Source organism: Phaethon lepturus, unplaced genomic scaffold, assembly GCF_000687285.1.
Source record: "Phaethon lepturus isolate BGI_N335 unplaced genomic scaffold, ASM68728v1 scaffold15114, whole genome shotgun sequence".
NCBI lineage: Eukaryota > Metazoa > Chordata > Aves > Phaethontiformes > Phaethontidae > Phaethon > Phaethon lepturus.
In genome coordinates, this window is record NW_010535591.1 from 82,361 (window position 1) to 102,413 (window position 20,053).

The 20,053-nt window shown below is 41.9% G+C and overlaps 1 protein-coding gene across 2 annotated transcripts in view; it reads left to right on the forward strand.

Annotated features, from left to right (window-relative positions):
* The window catches only part of DPF3 (D4, zinc and double PHD fingers, family 3), a 65,058-nt gene that overhangs the window by 14,975 nt on the left and 30,030 nt on the right, over window positions 1–20,053 (forward strand). Inside the window, exons 3-5 of one of the 2 annotated variants that reach the window (XM_010285890.1) lie at window positions 14,490–14,617; window positions 18,549–18,644; window positions 19,673–19,711. In XM_010285890.1, the coding sequence (XP_010284192.1) occupies window positions 14,490–14,617; window positions 18,549–18,644; window positions 19,673–19,711 (263 nt within the window). The remainder of the gene's footprint in view (window positions 1–14,489; window positions 14,618–18,548; window positions 18,645–19,672; window positions 19,712–20,053) is intronic. The other variant, XM_010285891.1, reaches the window with a different exon arrangement.

Consider the following 20,053-nt stretch of genomic DNA (forward strand, 5'->3'; position numbering starts at 1 on the left):
GCTCCCTGAGTAGGCGTGGGAGGCCGAGGAATGGGTTGCCCACGCAGTTCCCTCAAGGCTTGTCAGGAGGAGGAGGTATGGGAACCCCTGGGGAAGCGCCAGGGGATGGTACCGGGGGGAGCGCTGGAACCCGGCAGATTCGTTTCCCCCAAGGCGCAAATCATCAGCTCTCCAGCAAAGGGAGGGGCGGCTGGGAAGCCATCTCCCCTGTAGGAGTCTTGCAGCTAGAGCTGAACCTGAACAGTTTTTCTGGCAAAACCCCTGGCACTTTTCTCAGTATAGCCAGTACAGATGCCCTAAAAAGAATAAGCTGCGTCGGCGAAAGGATTTTTGTGAAGCACAAGAATAGTTTAGATGCAAGTACTGGACACAAGATCCTAGGAAATGGGTATCTTTTATCTAATTCACTGCATCTGCTTTGTATGTTCATGTGAGTAATCCTGCGAGTTCTCTGGTAATCACATGAAAAGGGGTTTATAGGATCAAGTCCCCAGGGCTTAGTCTTGTAAGATGCCAAGCTGTCTAACCCCAGACAAGGAAAGCACCTGAGCTTGGGCTTTAAGAACGAGTGATCTTTTTGTAATTAATGGGACTTGTCACATGCCTAAAATTAAATCCACATGTAAAGTACCTGGCCGGACCTGACTTGCAGGTTTGGTACTCAGCATCCTGCAAGATAGAGCCCAATGAAGTCACTGGGCTACTAGCTCAACCGTATAGTAGAACCTGTGCACTGTTTTATAGAAGAAAATGTTAACAAAAAATAGCAAAGATATTATGGAATATCATTAAATTCAAAATATGATTTTTAAAAAACTTTTATTAAATTTTATTGTTCTCCTGACACATAGCAAATGAAATTGTTTTGTAGTCTGAAATATTATAAAATTTATAGTAGGTGATATTTTTCTGCTGCGTAATATAAAGGAATGAGCAATAAATGTTAATATAAAGTCCAGTTTGAAATCTTACCAGCTAAGCTTTACAGATTTGCTGAGGGTAGAATGGAGAGTATGATGGCTTCCCCTCACACATCCCTGCACCTCCCAGCACCTTCCTTGGTGGAGGTCTTCAGTCTCATTCCCATTCTCTGAAATAAACATTTTACAGACTCATAATCATCTTGTACCTGAGAGATATTAAGTATGTTTTTACTAGATTACAATTAATTTCAGTGTTCCCTGCATTTTGCATTTGATTGCCTAGTAGTTTATTTACAGGTATTTTATGTTTCAGGATTCTGTTTCCATTGGTGTTTGCCATGGCGTCCATTCCCAATAATGAACTCCCTGGGGGAAGGAGGGTCGATGCAATGTACATTTGGAGGGGAAGTAAGAATGGAATAGATGGATATGGCTTTTCTGTGCAATGTCTTCCAGACCAGAGATCTCACTTAGGATGCACTTGGAGCATGGTTCCCCTCAAACAAACAAGGTAATTTAGGGCCAGGACCTTAGCTGTTGTAGGTAGGTACAGTTCCATTAAATACTACAGCGGGCAGCAACTTCCATCAGGTAAAGATGTGGTTCTTGATGTAGGAGAAATGATGAAAACTTTACTCCTCTTGATTGAAGTGATGCACTTCTGAATGCATGCGATTGCCCTCGGGAAGTATGGCGTTGATGTCTTAGGAGCACATATGGTCATGATTAATACCCTATGCATGTCCTACGGAGCTGTAGTGAAAATCCTTTTGTCGTTGGCCTAAAATAAACAGCATTGCATGATGGCGATAAAAGACAAATTTTTCAAAGCTGGCTCAGGGTGCTAAAACTACGTTTAAACACTTTAAGCACGTGACTCATTTCTTTGTGTTTTTGAGAGATGGTGAATGCCTTTATCTTACGCTTTCCTTGGTGCACTGTCTGTGAATGACACAGTTACAGATATGTGCTACACTGACAAAGCGAGGTTCATAGTTATAGGTATTTCTGGAGTGATGCTGTATTTGTAAATGATGCTATGGGTCTATCTGCCACGTAATGCTCACTGCCTAAGTGAGGTAGCAGCACGGCAGGAGAGCTGGAAACGCAGAGGCTGTATCTGTGAGCAATGCTATAGGCCAGGACAGCATCAGCAAACAAAGACACTATTAACTAAATAGAAAGGAGTCAGGATTAAGTGCTTTGTGCCTCTGAAGCTGCTATACCAAGGTTGGCACTATAAATATACTTACAGTATATTCTTCCAGGGAGCTTTCCATTAATATCTGAATGGTCAAAATAAAAAAATTAACATCTCTCTGCTAAAGATGATGCCCCAAGTACATCTGAACTCTCAGCAAGTGCTACAGATGGAACCAGAGTGCATCCAACTTTTTTGTTTTGCTTTTCAATCCTGAATCTTAATTAGTTCCCTACTGCTTTAGTACATGCACAACATTTTAATAGTCATAAGGACTTACTCCAATCCACATTGCCATTTCCACAATTCACTCTTTCATACCAGTAGCAATTCTCCCCCTCCACCCCCACCCTGCATTTAGGAATAGCATAAAGAAAACTAAATAGCCAAGCGTGTAGCTGTAGATTGATGAGGTTGTCACACTATTCTCTTCACCGTTTTCTTCCGACCTGCACTGTGCTCTAATAGATGGATGATTGTTGGGGGAGGGAGTTAGCAAATCCCACAGCCAGATGTTCAGGGATGGACAGAGCGACCTTCTCAAGGAACCCAGAGGAGTATAACTGTGTCCTTCTGAGGGAGAAGGACACTCAGGTGCCTCTGGCTGCCCGTGTTTATCTCTCTTTTGAAAAGGAGCACAAATGGGCTCAGCATGGCTGCAAGGATGGATGTTTCTCAGTGCATCGGGGGAAATGACCAGTCATCCGTCTCTTCGCTGTGGAGTCTGCCTGCAGCCATCAATCTTGTAGCCCAGCACGGCAGCTCCTTTGGCTTAGTTTGGCTCAATGTTAGATGAACAAAGGGAAATGAAAGCTGAGCAGGGGGAAAGGAGAGAAGAGCAACTATTCTCTATTTCACTTTGTTTTCCCCTTGCATGGTGCTCTCTCCTTCTTCTGCATTATCATCTATTTTCACGGTGGTTTGTAAGGTGCAGAAAGGGCCCAGAATGTCTATTTTCAGGATCTAAGAGTTTACAGTGTTTCTCTGTTAGCAGAGAGGAGAAAGGAGAAAGATATTGAAAAGGCATAATTCAAGGCCCAGAGCTTCCATTTTTCAGACTTTTCTGTGGCAGTTTTCAGAACAAGCCTGCTATAGTTTAGCTGCAGTAGGCAAGCAGAAGGAATATAATAGCTTTCCTCCATCTTGCTGTTTTTCTCCCTTGTTCTTCCTGATTCCTTCCTCCATGCCACTTTAGTGTTTTCAGGTGTGTACTTCATATCTCCATTCCTGTTCTATTCAAAAAGCAATCAACAGAGCCACATGATGGGGCTTTCTGAAGAAAGGTATGTATTGATGTCCAGAGCGATGATGGTAGCTCCTGTCAGCAACTGCAAGCTCGCTTGAGTCAAGCCTGCTTGATGCAACAGCGCTGGGGCTGCGCAGGCTTCGCACAAGCTGCCTGAGCTTATCCAGCACCCGTGGTTTCTGCTGCGACGCTGGAGGTCGTGCCACTATCTTCATTGCCGTTGGTATGCAGCCCGTCAGAATAAAAAACATTCAACTATGTCTGCTTGTACACTTAGCACGAATTAACTGATTTCAGCACTGAAATCAGATGGGCCAGTTTTGCCCGAAATACTTAGATTTGACGTACTTTGAGCCAGGCTGGAAGGAAAAGAGGTGTGTGAATTCACTACCTGCTGGACACCCACAGCGAGGGTCTGCTTTTTTCCGCGGTGAGCTGTGGCGTGGTTGCTTATTCTGTTTTCCCCTAAAATTCTTGCCTCTGGATATCACAGCAGAACATGTCTGGCTTATTTTGTAGAAGGCTTATTTAGAGATAACATTGCTCCCCTTAGCACTGCACCGCTGTGGTGTTTGACTGACATATTTAAAAAACATGTGATTGCATTTACTTTTTAATTTTCCTAGTTGACCTCAATGATCTAAGCATCAGGTCTGAAAAAGCCAGGCTCCCCTGCAGAACTGTGGTAGGAGATTTCTCTCTCCCACTTTTTACTGTAGGCAAAGAATGGAGATCTCCCAGGGATACACAAAGCTTGTTAGGAGATGGAAGGCCCAATGAAGCACGGAGACGGAGCAAGGGAACTCTGTAAAAGCAGATATTAGACACAGAGATGTGTCTGAGGAATCTTTACCTGCTTTCAACCCAAATGTGCCATCTGGAGTGAACAGACTTATGCCAAGATGGGGAAAATTTATACCATCGTGGGCTTAAAGGGCTGCTTTGCAGTTTGTGCTGAGTTGCTTGTTTTTGGTGGTGTTGGTTCTATTTTTTTTTTTTTTTTTACCCCCTAAGCCTCATAAACCCTCAAGGAAAACATTTGTTTAGTGAAAACCAGTTTCTCCTCCCCCACACCTTGCATGTGTAGGCTTTACAAGTGGGCACAAGACCCTCCTGAGCGGGCACATTCAGGGAACTCTTTTCATATTTTCTTCACAAAATAGGTAGCATCCTTTTCCAGCCTGTGTGTTTGTGCCCCTTTTCAGCGAATGGTCATATTTTCTGCCGCTACCCATTTTGCCTCCCTGCAAATTTGGAAAAAGACAGATCTTATTCATGTTGTCATGAGACAGCCTACCCCAGATGGCACATCTGTGTCTCGGGATGCCCTCTGGCTGGCCTGTTGGCAGGCATTCCCGTGGCTTTGAAGGTCACCTTGTTTACACCTTGCCTTTTTCCCGCTCCCCATTCAGAGTCTTGCTGAGCCTGCAGGCTGGGCTTCACCATCTGCATTTTCTCTGGTGCCATTAATCTTCCTGTTTACCATTCTGTTATTAATTCTAGAGTTCACCTTTTTGTCTAAACGCTTTATAGGCCTCTTGGAATTTCTTGCCTTTTTGTGGCATGAGATCTGAGCACCTCAGTAGATGATTTGCTTTGTTCTTTCCCATTTCTGAAAGGATACCTACTAGCATCTCATGCCATTTTTCTATTACAAACCTTCGTTCTTATAATAACGTTTTTCAATTATCTAGCTTCATCTGTCAGATGCATCTTACTGTGTGAGTAAATATTATCCTCATTCCTTGGAATCTGTGAATTGGCCACTGAAATCTGGTATCTGTGGAAATGGTTTTGCTTTTTCAGTGTTATTCCTGGCTGGCAGGAAAAAAATGTTTAAGCCTGGCTTTATGAGAACCTGCAAGAACACCTTGCTTTTTTGGTGCATTTTATTTGAATGCCTGAATGCCTATGAATATTAAACAAGCCCTACCAAACCCCAGAGGATAGATGAAGACTATCTCCATTAGACAGACGCTGGAAAAGCAGAGGGTACCTTTGTTAGAGTTTGGCCCAAGATCACATGGTGAGACAGCAGCGATGCCGAGGGCAGCAGGATGACTGTTCCCTATCCCATTCTAAAATCACTGCCGCTTTTCTGTGGCCTTTCTGTTCTTCAGTGGTTTATGCAGGTTTGGTGTTTACTGAGCCGGGGATGCTGAACAAGCTCTGCTCGGCATGGCTGACTTCTTTGGACACCGCGCCACGCGAATGTAGCTATCCTGCTTCCCAGGCCTGCCGGGCTTGCGGAGCACTATCTTCCCGCAGGCGGGAGCTTTGCAGACAGATGCAGGATCAGGACCGGGACACCTGTAATCTGGCTGAGCGGGGCTAGTAAGCCCTGCTGCATCCCTGCTGATGCCTTCAGAGCTGCCTGGGTGTCTCTGCTACTCCCCAGCGCTTTGGGGTTTAGAAGAACCTCATTAGCGGAGTTGCAGCATCATGTGGGCGTGTGGAGCCAGCCAGAGCCGAGCCCTGCGCTCGAGCAAATAACCCGCCTCGGTCCAGAGCATGGGAAAGCGCAGAGCAGGCTCCCAAGAATCATTGCAGGACTCAGATTGGCTTTGGCAGGTTTATCAGCTCTGGCTTAGTGCCGGCTCTGCTAGGCCCGGACTGAATTAATTGGGATGCTTGTGCACTGCGGTTGAGAGATAACTGCATTACAGAGATTTATCTGTTACTAAAGGTATCCCCTCCACTGTCCTTGATAAGGAAGAGGAGAAGCTATGCAGAATCTCACAGAATTTGCGGCAAGGTTACAACATGGCTGGTTTTACGCATGGTTTATGTATGAGTTTGCATTATAGTACGAGGGGTTTTATTCAATACTGTCACACGTGGAAATGCAGTGGAGGTCCACCCCCCGTTACCGTTTGCAGCCTGTGCGGTGTGGGGCGACTGGCCCAGCGGCGTGCTGCGGGGGTGACTGCTGTTTGCTGATAGCTGTCTTGTTACTGGACAATAATCAGATTCTGGTTCTGCTGATGGGTCAAAAGGCCCATCCATCTGTGTGAGTCTATCTGTACGACCGCTTGCAGGTAGGTAGGCCAAGTTATTCTCTTACTCCAAACAGGCCAGCATCCATGTTAGGGTGATGCAAAGCCCAAAGGAATAGACTTTGTACTCAGCAGTTTTCTCTAAGTTGTAGCAGTTACCCAGCTTTTGTCCCTCGATATTGCCTACAGGGTTGCCTGACGCTGCAAAAGTCCTGGTGCAGTGTGAGCCTATCTAGAATGCAAATGCAAGAGTGGCCAGAACACAAATGAGTGCTAGAACAATGTTATTGAATGGAGTTATTTCTTTATGATTTGAGCCCTGAGGGTAGTTACCTGATCTAGCATTTAGCCTGATATTGTAATTTGGCAGTCTTTGAGAAGAAGGTACAGTACATTATATATGACAATGATTTATATCTGTGCTGAAAAATAAATCTGTAAAGAACTTCCAAGAGGCAACCAACAGGAGGGCTGGTTTTTTTATTGAGAGATTTTATAGAGGCATTCTAGTCTGCCAAAGAAATACAGCTGCTTGTAAAGTCCACATTTTGACGATGGGTTAAACTAAACAATGCTTAACCTTATGTTTGAGGGTCTCCGCATTTTTCTGCAGCCTTTTTTCTCCCTCCTGTTGTCTTGCAGCCTCCTGTGATATATTTTAGCTAGGGACTGATAGAAGCATCCATTGCATCCTGGTCTTAAAATTCAAAGTTGCCGTCTGATTTTTCTGCAGTTTACGCCCAGGCTGAAGAGTGAGAGTGTACACTCTGCCCACACCATTGCTCCTTCTGTCTTCTTCCATCTCTTCCCTTTCTCTCCCTGCTCCCCACCAAACTTACCATGAGACTAGCAGCTTTGCAGGAAGAGGTACTAGGGAGACATTGGGATTTTTCAGTCTCCCAGTGCTCCCTAGAGCAAACCTCAGTAGTGCCTAAATTTTGCAACGAGTGTTTACTGAGGTTCATTTTGGAGCTTTATAGGATCCCATGGCTCCAGCCTGAAAAGGAGTTTTCACTTAATGGCAGCTAGTCCTCTGAACTACTCTTTCCACACAAAATGGTTTGTTTCTGAGGAAACAAATACTCTCTTATTTTCAAGTAGCCTTGCTTCTAAAACTGGTTTATCATTCTCTTTGACTGGATTCTTGTTCTCACCATGGCCCTGTTTACCTTGAAAGTGCAATAATACACATGAGGTTTGAGGGTGGAATTGGTGGGGAGAACAAAGAGTTACTGGAGTAGCCTTACAAGTCTCCAGTACAGCCCATAGCTTTGTTGCATCTGGCTTGGATTAAAAATAAAGAGAATTTGATGTTTACTAGACTCCAGGGGCATTTGTTTGGCTTTATGGACTCATTGTGAGAGTCTGTGTTATCAGTCGTCTAGTCTCAGGGGAGGTCCAGGGCTGGGCTGGAAGGAGGCCTTCTGGACCAGGGTTGGAGAAGATTGTAAGTGTAGAACTGGCACTGACAAGTTTGCTACAGATGGGTGCTGAACTGCAGTAGTGTTGGGAGAACAGGCTGGCATAGCAGGGACCGTGGAAGGTCAGGATGAAAGCATAACAGCAGTAACGTGAGCGTCCGCCCCTGGGGTAGCAGGAAACAGTGCAGTGGAAGAAGGGTTTTGAAGATCCAGACCTGCAGGAGGAGTGAAGAACCATGCTGTGCTGTGCTGGAAGAGACGTGCTTACGAAAGAAACTTGTAGGGCCCTGCCTTTAGTATACCTGGTTCTGGTCACTGCTGTGAATGCGTCCATTCCGAGGACGGTAACAAATCACTGTACTGGCCATGAACGTAACAAGCAAGCAAGCAAACAAGCTAAGGAGAGCCTGGTTGGGCACACACAGAAAAGCTACAAAATCCAGCTATTCACGTAAGGCATTGTCTCCTCTTTCTTTCTTAAGGGATTCCATCCCCCCTGCCCCCACCCTTTGCACTCTAACGCTATATTTGTGCCTTGGAGATGTGGAGATGAGCGTATGATGGATGGATGGATGCTGCTTGTCTGGGTTTTTCACCACCATTTCCCCTGGGGCACTCTGTCTGCTGGCAGAGAGCACCATCCCAAAAGATGGTATCTTTTGCAAACTCGACAGCTAACAGACAGCTTCTCTCTCTGCATATTTCCCCAAAGAAGAGCAGGCTTAATCTGGTTTTTATATGGCATATTTCATTATAATCTTTTTGACTTCCCATGTTCCCAATACACCATCATAAATAAAACGCTGGGGGTGGGAACAGCAGAGATGCTGAGGCTTCACACTCTTGTGACACTGATAGATTCTCATTTTAAACTGTCATGGGATTTGCTTGCTGAGCCACTGCGCTGCACTTTCCGATGCATCCTGCCACATCCTCTTAATGAGCTTAGTGGCTGCATTCACTCAGCAGTAGTTCTGTTTGCTGTGAATTAGGTGGCTTTTTTAGACCACCTATATGATTTTAAAGACGTAGTGGTTACTAAGGTAATATTCTTGGATTTAACCGTCTTAAACAGCACATCATGGACTTTTAATATATAGTTTCTACTGGCAGTTCTTATGTTCCAAAAAAACAGCACCAAGAAACAAAAATGCAAGAATCTATGTGCAAAGTCAGTGTTTGTCTAAGAGGGTTTTTGGAAGCTGGATTGCTTTGGTTTGCATAGTAGCTGTCTCTGGCATGATAGATCATGCTGGAACTCACCCAATAAGTATCTCTGTTCCCAATTAGAACTGGAAATGGAGCTGCTTACGAGTGCACAGAGATGATGGCTTGGGTGGCAGCTGCTACTGTGGAGATGGAAATGATCCATTGTAAAACAAATACATTGCACTGTATAGAAAAAGGGATGGTTGTTTTTAATTTATGTTTCAGAGACATTGAAAAGTTGCTTAGCTCCCAATGCGTTGTAAACCAGATGTAGCATATTTAAGGACAGGAATTTGCAGCTATTTTGGTGAATCAACACTTGAAAAAGCCCACCATTTTGTAGGATTTGTGAAAATGTGCTTCTTCTGGAGGCAGCAGTTCAGTAGAAAGCAGATACAGGAATGATGCTGGCATGGGTGCTCGTTCAGATTCTACCACCGCAGTCTAAGGACCTTGATAAATAGAGAGGTTGCTGCACTGAGCTGGTAAGCAGAAATAACCACGTTAATTTAATCACTATGAAAGGGACTCTGCCAAGTTAAGAAACATAAATTTTAATTATATGCACACACACATATTTGAATTATAATATATGCACAATATTTAGCTGTGGCACCAATAATACTGTGTTTTTTTAAAAACAGGAAGAATTCTTAAATAACATTTTATTTTTCATTGACAATTTTTGTTGATTTGACACTGCCATTATGTAGGGTTCTGACTATTTCCTGAATCTCCTACACTAACCAGGTGCTATTGCATTTGCAATACTAGTCAAAGGGAAATTTATCTACAAACCTTCTTAAATTTTTTATATAAAAGCGTAAGCTTTTAGTTATAGTGCTTTTACTAGTAGTTATTACTTGTAATAAAGATTATGTTCTCTGAAATTACAATGTCTGAAGAAGAGCTTGTGATACAAACTAGGACTTAAAATGGAAAGAATTTAGAACAATTAGTGGGTAGCAAATATTATTACCTATATTTAAAAAGGATTTGGATGTGATTCAAGGATTTAAAGACCCATAAATTCTACATGAACATTTGAGAAAATGATTGAAACAGTAATTAGGTATAAGCAGTAAAGCACCTGGGAAATGATGATATAGGAGGTTCTAAGTGACTACTTTTTTTTTTTTTTCCTAGCAAGGAAAAGCATGTCTCACTACTTTCTTAAAATTCTTTACATGATATATAAAGAACTAATAGATAAGGGGGATGACAATTTACTTAGACTTTCTGGAGACCGTTGGTATGTAATAGGCCTCTGAAGAGAAACAAAGCATTGTCTTGGATCAAAACTTTTATTCTAAAAGATGAAACAAAGAACAAAATGAAACAAAGAACTTTCATTATAGAAAAAGGCTAACGGCTGATGCATCGAGGTTTGGTGTTTGGTCCGATGTTGTGTAATATAGTAGCGAACTCCCTGGAGACAGGGAGTACCTAGTGAACTACTAAGATTTGCACATAGTACAAAGTTATTTAGAGCCATCGTGGCCGGGGTCTGTGGGGGCCTCCTGGGGCAGATCTGAATGTGCTTGGTGAATGGGCGGCGGGATGGACATTTTAATTTGTCACCTGTGTGTTGCAAGTATTACTTACAGGAAGTTCTTGTCCCTGCTACAAGGTCCTTAATTCTGCTTAGTATGCAGCTTGGACACTGCAGGACACTGCCTGAGGGGTAATCTAAAGAATACTGTAATGCATTTGTTTAAATGGGGGATGTGGCTTCATCTGAAAATATCAGGTGCAGTACTGGTCCATCTTGGGAAGATTATTGAAGAATAAGAGGAATTTCAGAGAGGTCTGACAGGACAAAGCCATATGGAAAACTTCCCACAGCAGAGTAATAGAAAAGATTGTAACTCTTCATCCTCGAAAGGAGAGGAATAAAAATAAATGACAAAAAAGTTTGGTCAGGAACTTCTATTTTCCCCATCTCATAGCAAGAACAACGGGGCAAGCAATAAAGTGAAGCACTCCTCCTTTCAAAGCATAGTTTAACCGTTGAACTCACTCAGGTGGGAAAACGTCGAGGGCAAAAGTGTATCAAAATTCAGAAAGGGCTGGGCTATTCTGTGCATTTCCAGAAGACCTAGATTTAGGATAACTGGAAGTGATACTGCATTTATCCCTCAGGACTGACCTGTTAGAGATCAGGATGAAATGTAGTATCGAGGTAGATTATTTTCTTTGCATTTCTCTCCCGACAGACATTTACACCTTCTTCTGCAGCATCTGATGTGGCTGCATATTATAGCACAACAAACATCAAAGCAAACAGAGGCAAGTGTGGGGTCATGGCTTAATTTCTCAAGCCTAGAAGACTCTCTGGCCTTGTTTGAAGCTTCTGACATTGGCTGGTGCCTTCATAAGCAAGGAGTGGAATGGACCCCACCTTGCTTCCGTAGAGCAGTTCCCATGGTCTGGAGAAAAACCTTGGTCTTTCTCATGAAAACTACATTTCAGGCATAGAGTTGGCTTCTCAGTTTTCTTTAGGGTACAGGCATAAGAGACAAATATGCTTTTCTAGCTTTTGTGGGAAAATCCTGGAGAGTTAAATAGGAGAGAGACAATTAGGGATTTATTGAAATGAATTTAATGATCCCTAGTAGTGTTTAACTGTTTCTCTAGGTTAACTGAACCATTGTTTAGATTTTTGGAGACTTTTTTCTTTGAATCTCTGAGGATTCAAAAAGTGGTTTGGAAACATAATTTCCTGTCTTCATTACTGTATCCTTTATAGACTAGCCATCTTCCAGGAAGGACTGAATTCATTACAAAGATTGACTTCATTACTAAGAGGTTGTCTTTGGACCTCTGTAGGCTTTTATACTCTAAACTTTATGTTCCACAAAAGATAGTGTCTGCCATTTCCCACTTTCTAGAGCTACTTAGGAATGAAAATGGACTCCTAGAAGCTACCAGTGGAGAAGAAAAGGAAAGAGTTGAATAGCAGTAAACTTAGTGGGCAGATGAGAGGCAGCTGCCCTGAGTTTCTTTTCGCCGGATTTCCTGCTCATCAACTTAACTTCTTGGTGACTCAATCTCCCCATCAGTAAACTGGGAATAAAAGTATTACCTCACACCGCCTTGTCAGTGGGATGTTAAATTCAATAATTTAAAAAGGCTCTGAGAGTTTTGGATGAAAAGTCTCCTGGAGTGTTGCTGGTGGGAAATAGCAGCACCACAAAAAACAAACATGCCTATTAAAGACAGCTGCTGGTTTTTGACCTTAAAGCCTACCTTTCCCTCTGGCTTAATGTTCAATATCTCTGGAACAAACAGGAAGTAGTTTTACTTTCATAGATGTTTTGCTTATCCCTCACCCCTTCCTTGCTCACTCCCTTTTTCTAATGCATTCGTTTGCCGAGCGTATCGGTATCCGGAGACAGGTATAGCTTGTCACAGTGAAGACATGTTTGTTTCTGATGCCCTTGAGCTTACTTGAAGCTTCTTCTCTGCCTGAATGTATGATAACCCCTTGGGCTGTGCAGTCCCACAAGGTTCTAAATACAAAGCAAATGCCCTTTTGCACCTAAGCAAAGGACTTTGAAACCAAGCCAAGCCCACAGCCAGAGATGATTGTGGAGGTTCCTTAGTGATGTTAGATTCAAGTGTTGGGATTTGCACATAAATCAAGTCTAAATTCCCTTCTTTCTATTGAAATGTCTGGATTTAGCATCCACAGGGAGGTACTAGGAGTTCATACAGGGAAATTCAATCTGTATGATTCTCTGTTGACTTCTCTGTCTTTTTTTTTTTTTTTTATACCTCAAGTAAGGGAGAAGTTGGGAAAGGTGGCATAATGGGTATGTGTGCAGAGCTTAATGCTGAAAACAGAGGCCTGACTGAATAGAGCTCCTTGTGATGGGAAGGGGGATCAATTCACTGTTGACCCCATCCCATTGTGTGGGTTGTCCTGGGAGTTTCCTTTGAAAATCCCAGTGGTTTGGGTTTTCTGCATGGTTTGTACTCAGCCTTTCCCTCCATGAATAGAATAGCTTTTGCTGGAATTTTTGCTGGATTTTCTGTGGTTATTGGCTGAGCAATGCTCTCTCACTTCAGAAGACTTGAGCAAGCATGTTGTGGAAGCACTGATCAGGGACCCTGAATCATTTGCTGGCTTAGAGTTTTTCATATATAGAACAAACATGTTCCTGGGATGCAATTGCCCCCAAGAAACAGATTATACTTTACTGTCCCAGGTGGAAGTGTTCATTCATTATTTGGATTGCAGAAGTGATTTGGGGCTTTATAAACACATGCATTTTTGCCCTGCGGAGTTTACAGCTCATGGTGATAGAAAGGCAGGGAGCTTCAGGCAGACTGGGGAACACAACACAGTCCTAAAAGAAGTGGACAGAGCTGTGAAATAAGGACACCAGATGCTGATTTGTGAACATCAGTCCTGTACATTATTACTTTATAAATCTATTGGCCTAGAGGAAGGAACTCATTTTAGAAGGAGGGGGTACTTGAGAAATCCAAACCTTGGCATTGTCAGGTAAAGAGACATTCAGAATGTCTCCCTGCCATAGGGTTGCTCTGAACAAATTCCTGCACAAGTGGGGTAGAGCCCAGGATCTACAAGGAAAACGGAATTCTTCCCTAGATGTATTTTAATATGTTGCTAAAATTAACATGCTGCATTTGCCTGCCTGCTGCGCAGCCCCATAATCTAGTGGCAGCATTCGGAAGGGGAATAAGTCTCTGTTCTTTCACTTCTATGGCAAGTTGCATCAAGCTTCCTCATGAACCCACTGTCTCTTGGAGTCCCATGCCCCAGGCCTGCCCCCAGGCCAGCCTTTGGCTCTTCCTGCGATGACTGGGGGTTGTCCTGTTTTCTGGGCTAGATTCTGCACTCGTATCTGTGCTGACCGGTGTTTCTTCATTGGTGTAGGCCCATTTAAAGCAAACTAAAGATTTTATCTAGTCAATATTACATGAAAATTCAAGACATATCCCTTTGTTTTTTCAGTTTAAGTTCTCAGCATTGGCCCCACACACTAGCTTTCCGCTTCCCCACATGTGGAACATGCCCTGGTGCAGGAGAATGCTGCTTGAAGCTGTGCTGTATAAACTGTGCCAGATGCTAAATTACATAAAACTGCTTTTCTACTTCAGGAGATCAGATCTTCATATTTGTTATTTCAGTATCTTAGAAAGCCCTGGTTTTGTTCTTTATTTGAAGCATAGGGAGTTTACATAAAGGCGAAGGATTTTTTTTTCCCCATTTATTTCCTTCTGATATAATATGTCCAGCCTTTTTTTCCTGTAAGCAAACACAGTGATTGAAAAGATACCAAGATATTTTAAGATAACAATGCATCCTATATGAGGAGCCTTAGCAGTTAAAAGAAGAACTTGAAGAATTCTCCTTCAAGATAGAAACAAGCTTGAAAGTCTGTTAGTCTTCTGCTTGTCATCTCGGTCCTTCTGCTTGTTAGCCGTCTGGGGAAGACACAGTCAGTGTGTTTTGTTTTTCAGAAGTTGATCTGCCTCTGAAAAAAGATGGGTTCACCTCAGAAAGTACAACTCTGGAAGCCTTGCTGCGTGGAGAGGGGATAGAGAAAAAAACGGACACTAAAGAAGAAGACACTATACAAGAAATCCAGGTAAAGGAGAGCCCCATGCCCTGACAGCAGGGCTGGATTTTACAATTTGTCTCTAAGCCTAGCAGATTTTGTCCTGTGGCAGAACAGTGCATCTGTTGATAGTTGTGTCATTCTACTGTCAAAGTGTTATCAAACCATTGTGCTACACTATGATGCTCAAAATTAACTCAGGATCTCACACACTTCTCCTGTCACAAGAATCTTGGTCGTTTGGCTGTGTTTTGCACAGCTCTTGTGTTGGAATTTGTTTTGCAGCACTATGAGATGTTTACATATAAAACTGACAAGCAGAGATGGGTCCCAGCCATAAACTGAATTTTAGTGCATCATATTTAAGGTGAATTTGGACATGGATTTGAATTTGGATTCACAGCTGCTGACTGTAGACGAAAACGTGTCATTGCCTTGCCTGTTTGTTTTATTCTGAGAAGCCTTCAGGAAGTATACAAGCAAAATAAATAATTAAAAATATTCTAATCTTAATTATCTGTATCACTAATAACAACTGAGATCTGAGAAATATTGCCTCTTCACATGCATTAGGGTTTGAAAGTTATTTGTCAAGATTCCATTTCATCCTTTAACAATTAAAAGCAGAACACATTTGTGGGTCTGTGATAGAAGGGATTCAGCTAATATAAAGGGTTCTTATATAAGGGCATGTCACTTTATAAAGACATCTGAAATTGCTAGGAAAGCGGGCTTCTCCTGGGGGAGCAGCAGCACATCTTTGGTGATGCTAAAACACCACTGTGCTGAGTCTATTCGTGATTTTTAGTGAGAGTCATTGGCAATGTGTCAAACTTGGTAATTTTGGTTGAGATGCAACATGTTGCATGTATACCTAAAACTAGTAAAAATTTGAGCGGGCAGCCCCATGCCAAACAAAGCAGAAGAGCATGGGCATCAAATCTATATTAGTTGGAGCTCAGTCCTACTGGTCTGTTTGCTAGAAATTTCACACATGTACGGGCAGCAAAATTAGGTCTCCAGTTCCCAGTTACACAGGTAAAGGAGCACCATCAAAGAGGAAGCATCCCATGCCTGTGGAGTGGGGAAAAGCTCAGCATGAGGCCCCCTCTGTGTTTCCTTTTTCAGTAGTATATCTGGCTCTACTCAGCTGAGAGCCCTAAAGCTCTGCTTATACCTGCTTCCAAGGTCACAAGAAGTCATGGTGCAGCATCCTTATGAGGTCGACAAGTGCCTTTGGATGTTGCTGTGTGATCTGAGCTCCCAAATTATCCCCAGCAGCAGTCCAAGGAAAGAGACTTCAGAGACGGTGGAACTGACACAAGTCTGGGCATTGCAGAGCGGGGAGAGAGTGCAAAAATGTACAAAAAGGTTTCAGCTAAACTGCTGTAGCTGTGACTTGTCACCTGGATGCAAGTTTCATCAGGACAGACACAAAAAATACATTTAATGTCTTGCTGTTGTTTCTTATGCAAGCACAGCTTATCTAGAGTCAGTCTATACCAAAATGATTGCCGAAGCCTTTACTAATAGCCGCTTTCAGTGTGTTCTTAGGCACCTGGCAGCTCGACTTTACCAGATCAAAATCACGATCAGTACCTTTTATCCGTATGGTAAATAAGAGAATGCAAATCTCTCTTTTGTTCCTTTGCATGCTCTTCTGTGCTGTAGCTTGAAAGGGCCCAGCCTCAGTGCTGGTGAGAGTGAGCAGGTGGGATAGATGTAGCTGTAATTCCCACCTCAGTACCAGCCCCTTACCACCCTCTCAAACTCACAGGATCTGTCAGGAGGAGAAGACTTGGGGCTTAGTTGCACGAAGTACATTGGGCTGGGAAACTCTTTTAGAAAGACAGAATAGGAAAAGAAAAGTTACTTGCTAAAAAGGGTAGGGATTGCCCCTGCTAAATAGATGCAGTCATTGGGACCTGCTGTTAGGTTGGTATTTAACATGGTTGAGGATTTTGCCCTACAGTAAATTGGTATTGAATGTGTGTCTCCATCATTTGCTGGCGAAGGCTTAGAATAGCCTTTTGACTACACATCAGAAAAGCTATGCCCCTTCTGTCAAAAACTAAAGTCATTACCCTGGCAGTGTCACCTGATTCACACTTGGTTACTTCTTATCTCTCTCTTAAATTGGTGCTGCAATTTTAAACGAAGAAAGTGGTTTGTAATATTTCTCTTAACTTCTCTTGTGTAGTATTATTGTTGTAAACTAGCTCCTTCCTCTCCCACATACGGTTTGGTTGCAGCCTTCTCTTTTCTTGGAGATACTTTAAGAAATGAAGCACTGTGAAAATATAAACTCTTATCAGTAAGGTTGCATATTTTCTTACATAGCACTAATCTTCTCATGTACAATGTTTACCAAATGCTCCAGTTTTCTAAGATGAAGTTAATTAATGTATGAAGTTGCATGAATTGTGAAGAAACATTTTATGTATGTAGAACTGGAACTTCCTTAACTTTCCCACCCTCTAATATTTAGTACTCTAGTATTATGTGAAATTGTGTTTCATGATAGTCTGACCTCATTAATAGTCTCCTGAGATTTAAAAATAAAAGGAGCAAAAACCAGATGAAGACTTGATTCTCTACAATGTTCTAAAAGTTGTTTGTACTTTTTAAAAGGGACACTGTCCAATATTAGTCTTAGAAATTCAGCTGATAAATTAAGAATAAATCTGTATAGTTGGTGTTCCAAATACAGGCTTTTTTTAACGTGAAATTTCTGTTATGTTCTTTCCCACAAATTCAGAATTCAATGCTTGAGGTGTTTAGGAAGGAGAGAAAGCAACTGTGATTTGCTCCTGTTCTCCCTCTGCTGGCTCTTAAATAGCTGTTAAGTAGAAATTATAGGGAAGGGACAAATACAGTAAAAGACTGAAAAACCTTCCCATCAGTGTGAAGTCACTGATCTGAATCTGCATCATGGCTGCATGTTGTAATTTAAATGAATGGTGGCATGGCAAAGACAAGTTAGTGATTCCAGATTAGTCCCTTACGAAATGGCACCACACCATGAATGGCAAGAGTGGCTGGGGACCATTTCTGTGTTTCTAGCACACATGCCAAGCGTTGAGGAGATTTCAACAGGACTTCTTTCCACATCAGTGTTGTGACGTTTGTCTTGCCTTTGTCCGTGCGATGTCCGACTGTGCCTGTTTCCAGGGCAGCCAGCCTGTGTTTGATTCTATAGAGGTTACATTTCAAAAGATGAGGATAAAAGAATTGAAATTCCCTAGCCTGGGCATCTCACAGTTATGTGAGGTGATGAATTATTGTTCCTATTAAATAATTAATTGAAGGAACTATTGCTATTTTTCCTATTAACTTCAATGAGACCTGTACTTCCTCAGCATTCTCATGCAGTAAGACATCTGCTTCCAGATTACAGGGTTGTACCTGTGGTGTAAGCCCTGAAAGATGTAGGTCCACTAAACACGCTGGAATATGTGGGGGAATTTTCTCTATTTTTGCTGAACAAAGAAAATTCTGAGCTGCCAAGGAGAAAAACATTGATTTCTGTCTTCTTAAAGTGCATTCTCAACATTAGAGGAAAACAAAACAATTTAAGGTGTAAGAAACCAAAATAAAAAAATCATGCAAACAATTTCCCAGACAGGGCCTGCAGTTACACATACTAATACTTGTGTTGTCTTGGGATGTCTTGGGATATCGGGGCTCAGTGATGTCACTGTTGTTTCTTAGGAACCTTTTTTTTGTAGTTGACTGATATCAGCGATATTTTTTAATAAGAATTCCCTGGAAAACAGAGGGTGGAAGGGAAAGCAAATTTTGCTTTAGCAGAAAGAAGTAGGGGTTCTGGGATCTGTTTTGGCATTATATTGTTAATCAACTGTAATTTAATAACCTGCAGTCTCTGTGGTAAAGAGCAGCAGTTGGTTGTATGTGTCATCTTCTTTTCTTCTAACCATTCCTGTTTATTGCTCAACCACAGAGGGTTTTAGAAAATGATGAAAATGCAGATGAAGTGAATGAGGAAGAGGATTTGGAAGAAGATATTCCAAAACGAAAGAACAGGCCTAGAGGACGGGTAGGTGGAGACTTTACTAGAATGGAAAGAAAGGAAGCAGACCTCTGCTTTCTAGTGTATATTTGTCACATGTATTGTATATGCAAAGTGTATATCCATGGGATATACTGTGGGTAATTTTCAGTCATATGGTCAAAGACTTCTTAAAATATTTTTTCAGTTTATTTTTGTGAATTACCAAGAAAAAGGCCTATTTTGAGAGTAAAAATTTGGGGTATGTTTATTATAGTGTTGTATTTACAATTGTAATGTAAACTGTAATAATTACGATGGCATCCTGCTATTACAATGCTCTTTAAAACAACATTTACGAATTACAGAAAAACAACAAATTCACTTATGACAGAGAAAAAAGTAAATTAATAAAAGTAACTTGGACTGTTAACATGTTTTGCAGCTTTCTCCAAGGTAGCACCTTGTGGCTGACACTGGCCCTCTTGAACCCATGGCAAATCTTCCATTTGCTTAAGATGGGCAATATTTTATCCTTAGGGGAGTCTGTGTCCCTTCTCTTACCTAAGATGTCTTTTCACAATTTCAGCAGGGCACCAGTTAAATAAATGAGGCCAACATTTTAAAACTTGGAATCAACATTTTCAAATGTGGCCCCGTAAGCTAGGCATCTGAATAAACATGAACACAATTCTCAGAAGTTTCAAGCATTTTCATCTCTCTTTGGCTCCAGCAGATGCTGCAGGGGCACAGGAGCTCTAGAAGTACCTTTTGATGTGTTTGTAGGAGTCAAGCAAGAAGGGCCACATTTTAGGCCAAATGAGCAGGATATAATAGCTTTTGAATAAGAGAGACACATGAAACCACATTGAATACTTGCAATGTACTTATGCATCAGACCCTCTCTTTTGGTTTCTTCTGTTGTTGTGTTGTTTCAGTTTTCTGCTCCTCTTTATTTTGGAGCTTAAATCCTTTAATATAAGATCAAAGCACTTTAATAATTGGATAAGTATATATTTCACCTTCCTTATTCTCAAAATCACCTGAACCAGTTTCTTTCTTTCTTTCTTTCTTAGCCAAAGACCCCCACCTGGAAAAAAATTTTCCAGAAAAATGTAAGTTTCAGAAAATTTGTATGAACCAGTAACGAAAACCAGGAGTTAGAATCGATACGTGCACACAAGCTTTGACTGTAGTGATCAACTAATATTCCAGGCTAACAACTCTTTCCTAATAAGTTGCTTTCACATAAATTGTGCATGCTGGTTAGGCTGAGCGAAAACGAGTGAACAGTTAAAAGAGATATACTGCTCAGGAGAAGGGAATTTGCTGTATTCATATATCCCAGGCCTACAAAAACAAAGTCCTGAAGTTACTGGTATGTGCAAAGTTTTACTCCCCTGTTCAGGATACTGTTTCAGAGTAACTATTACTTTTTCTCTGCTACTGTAGGGACA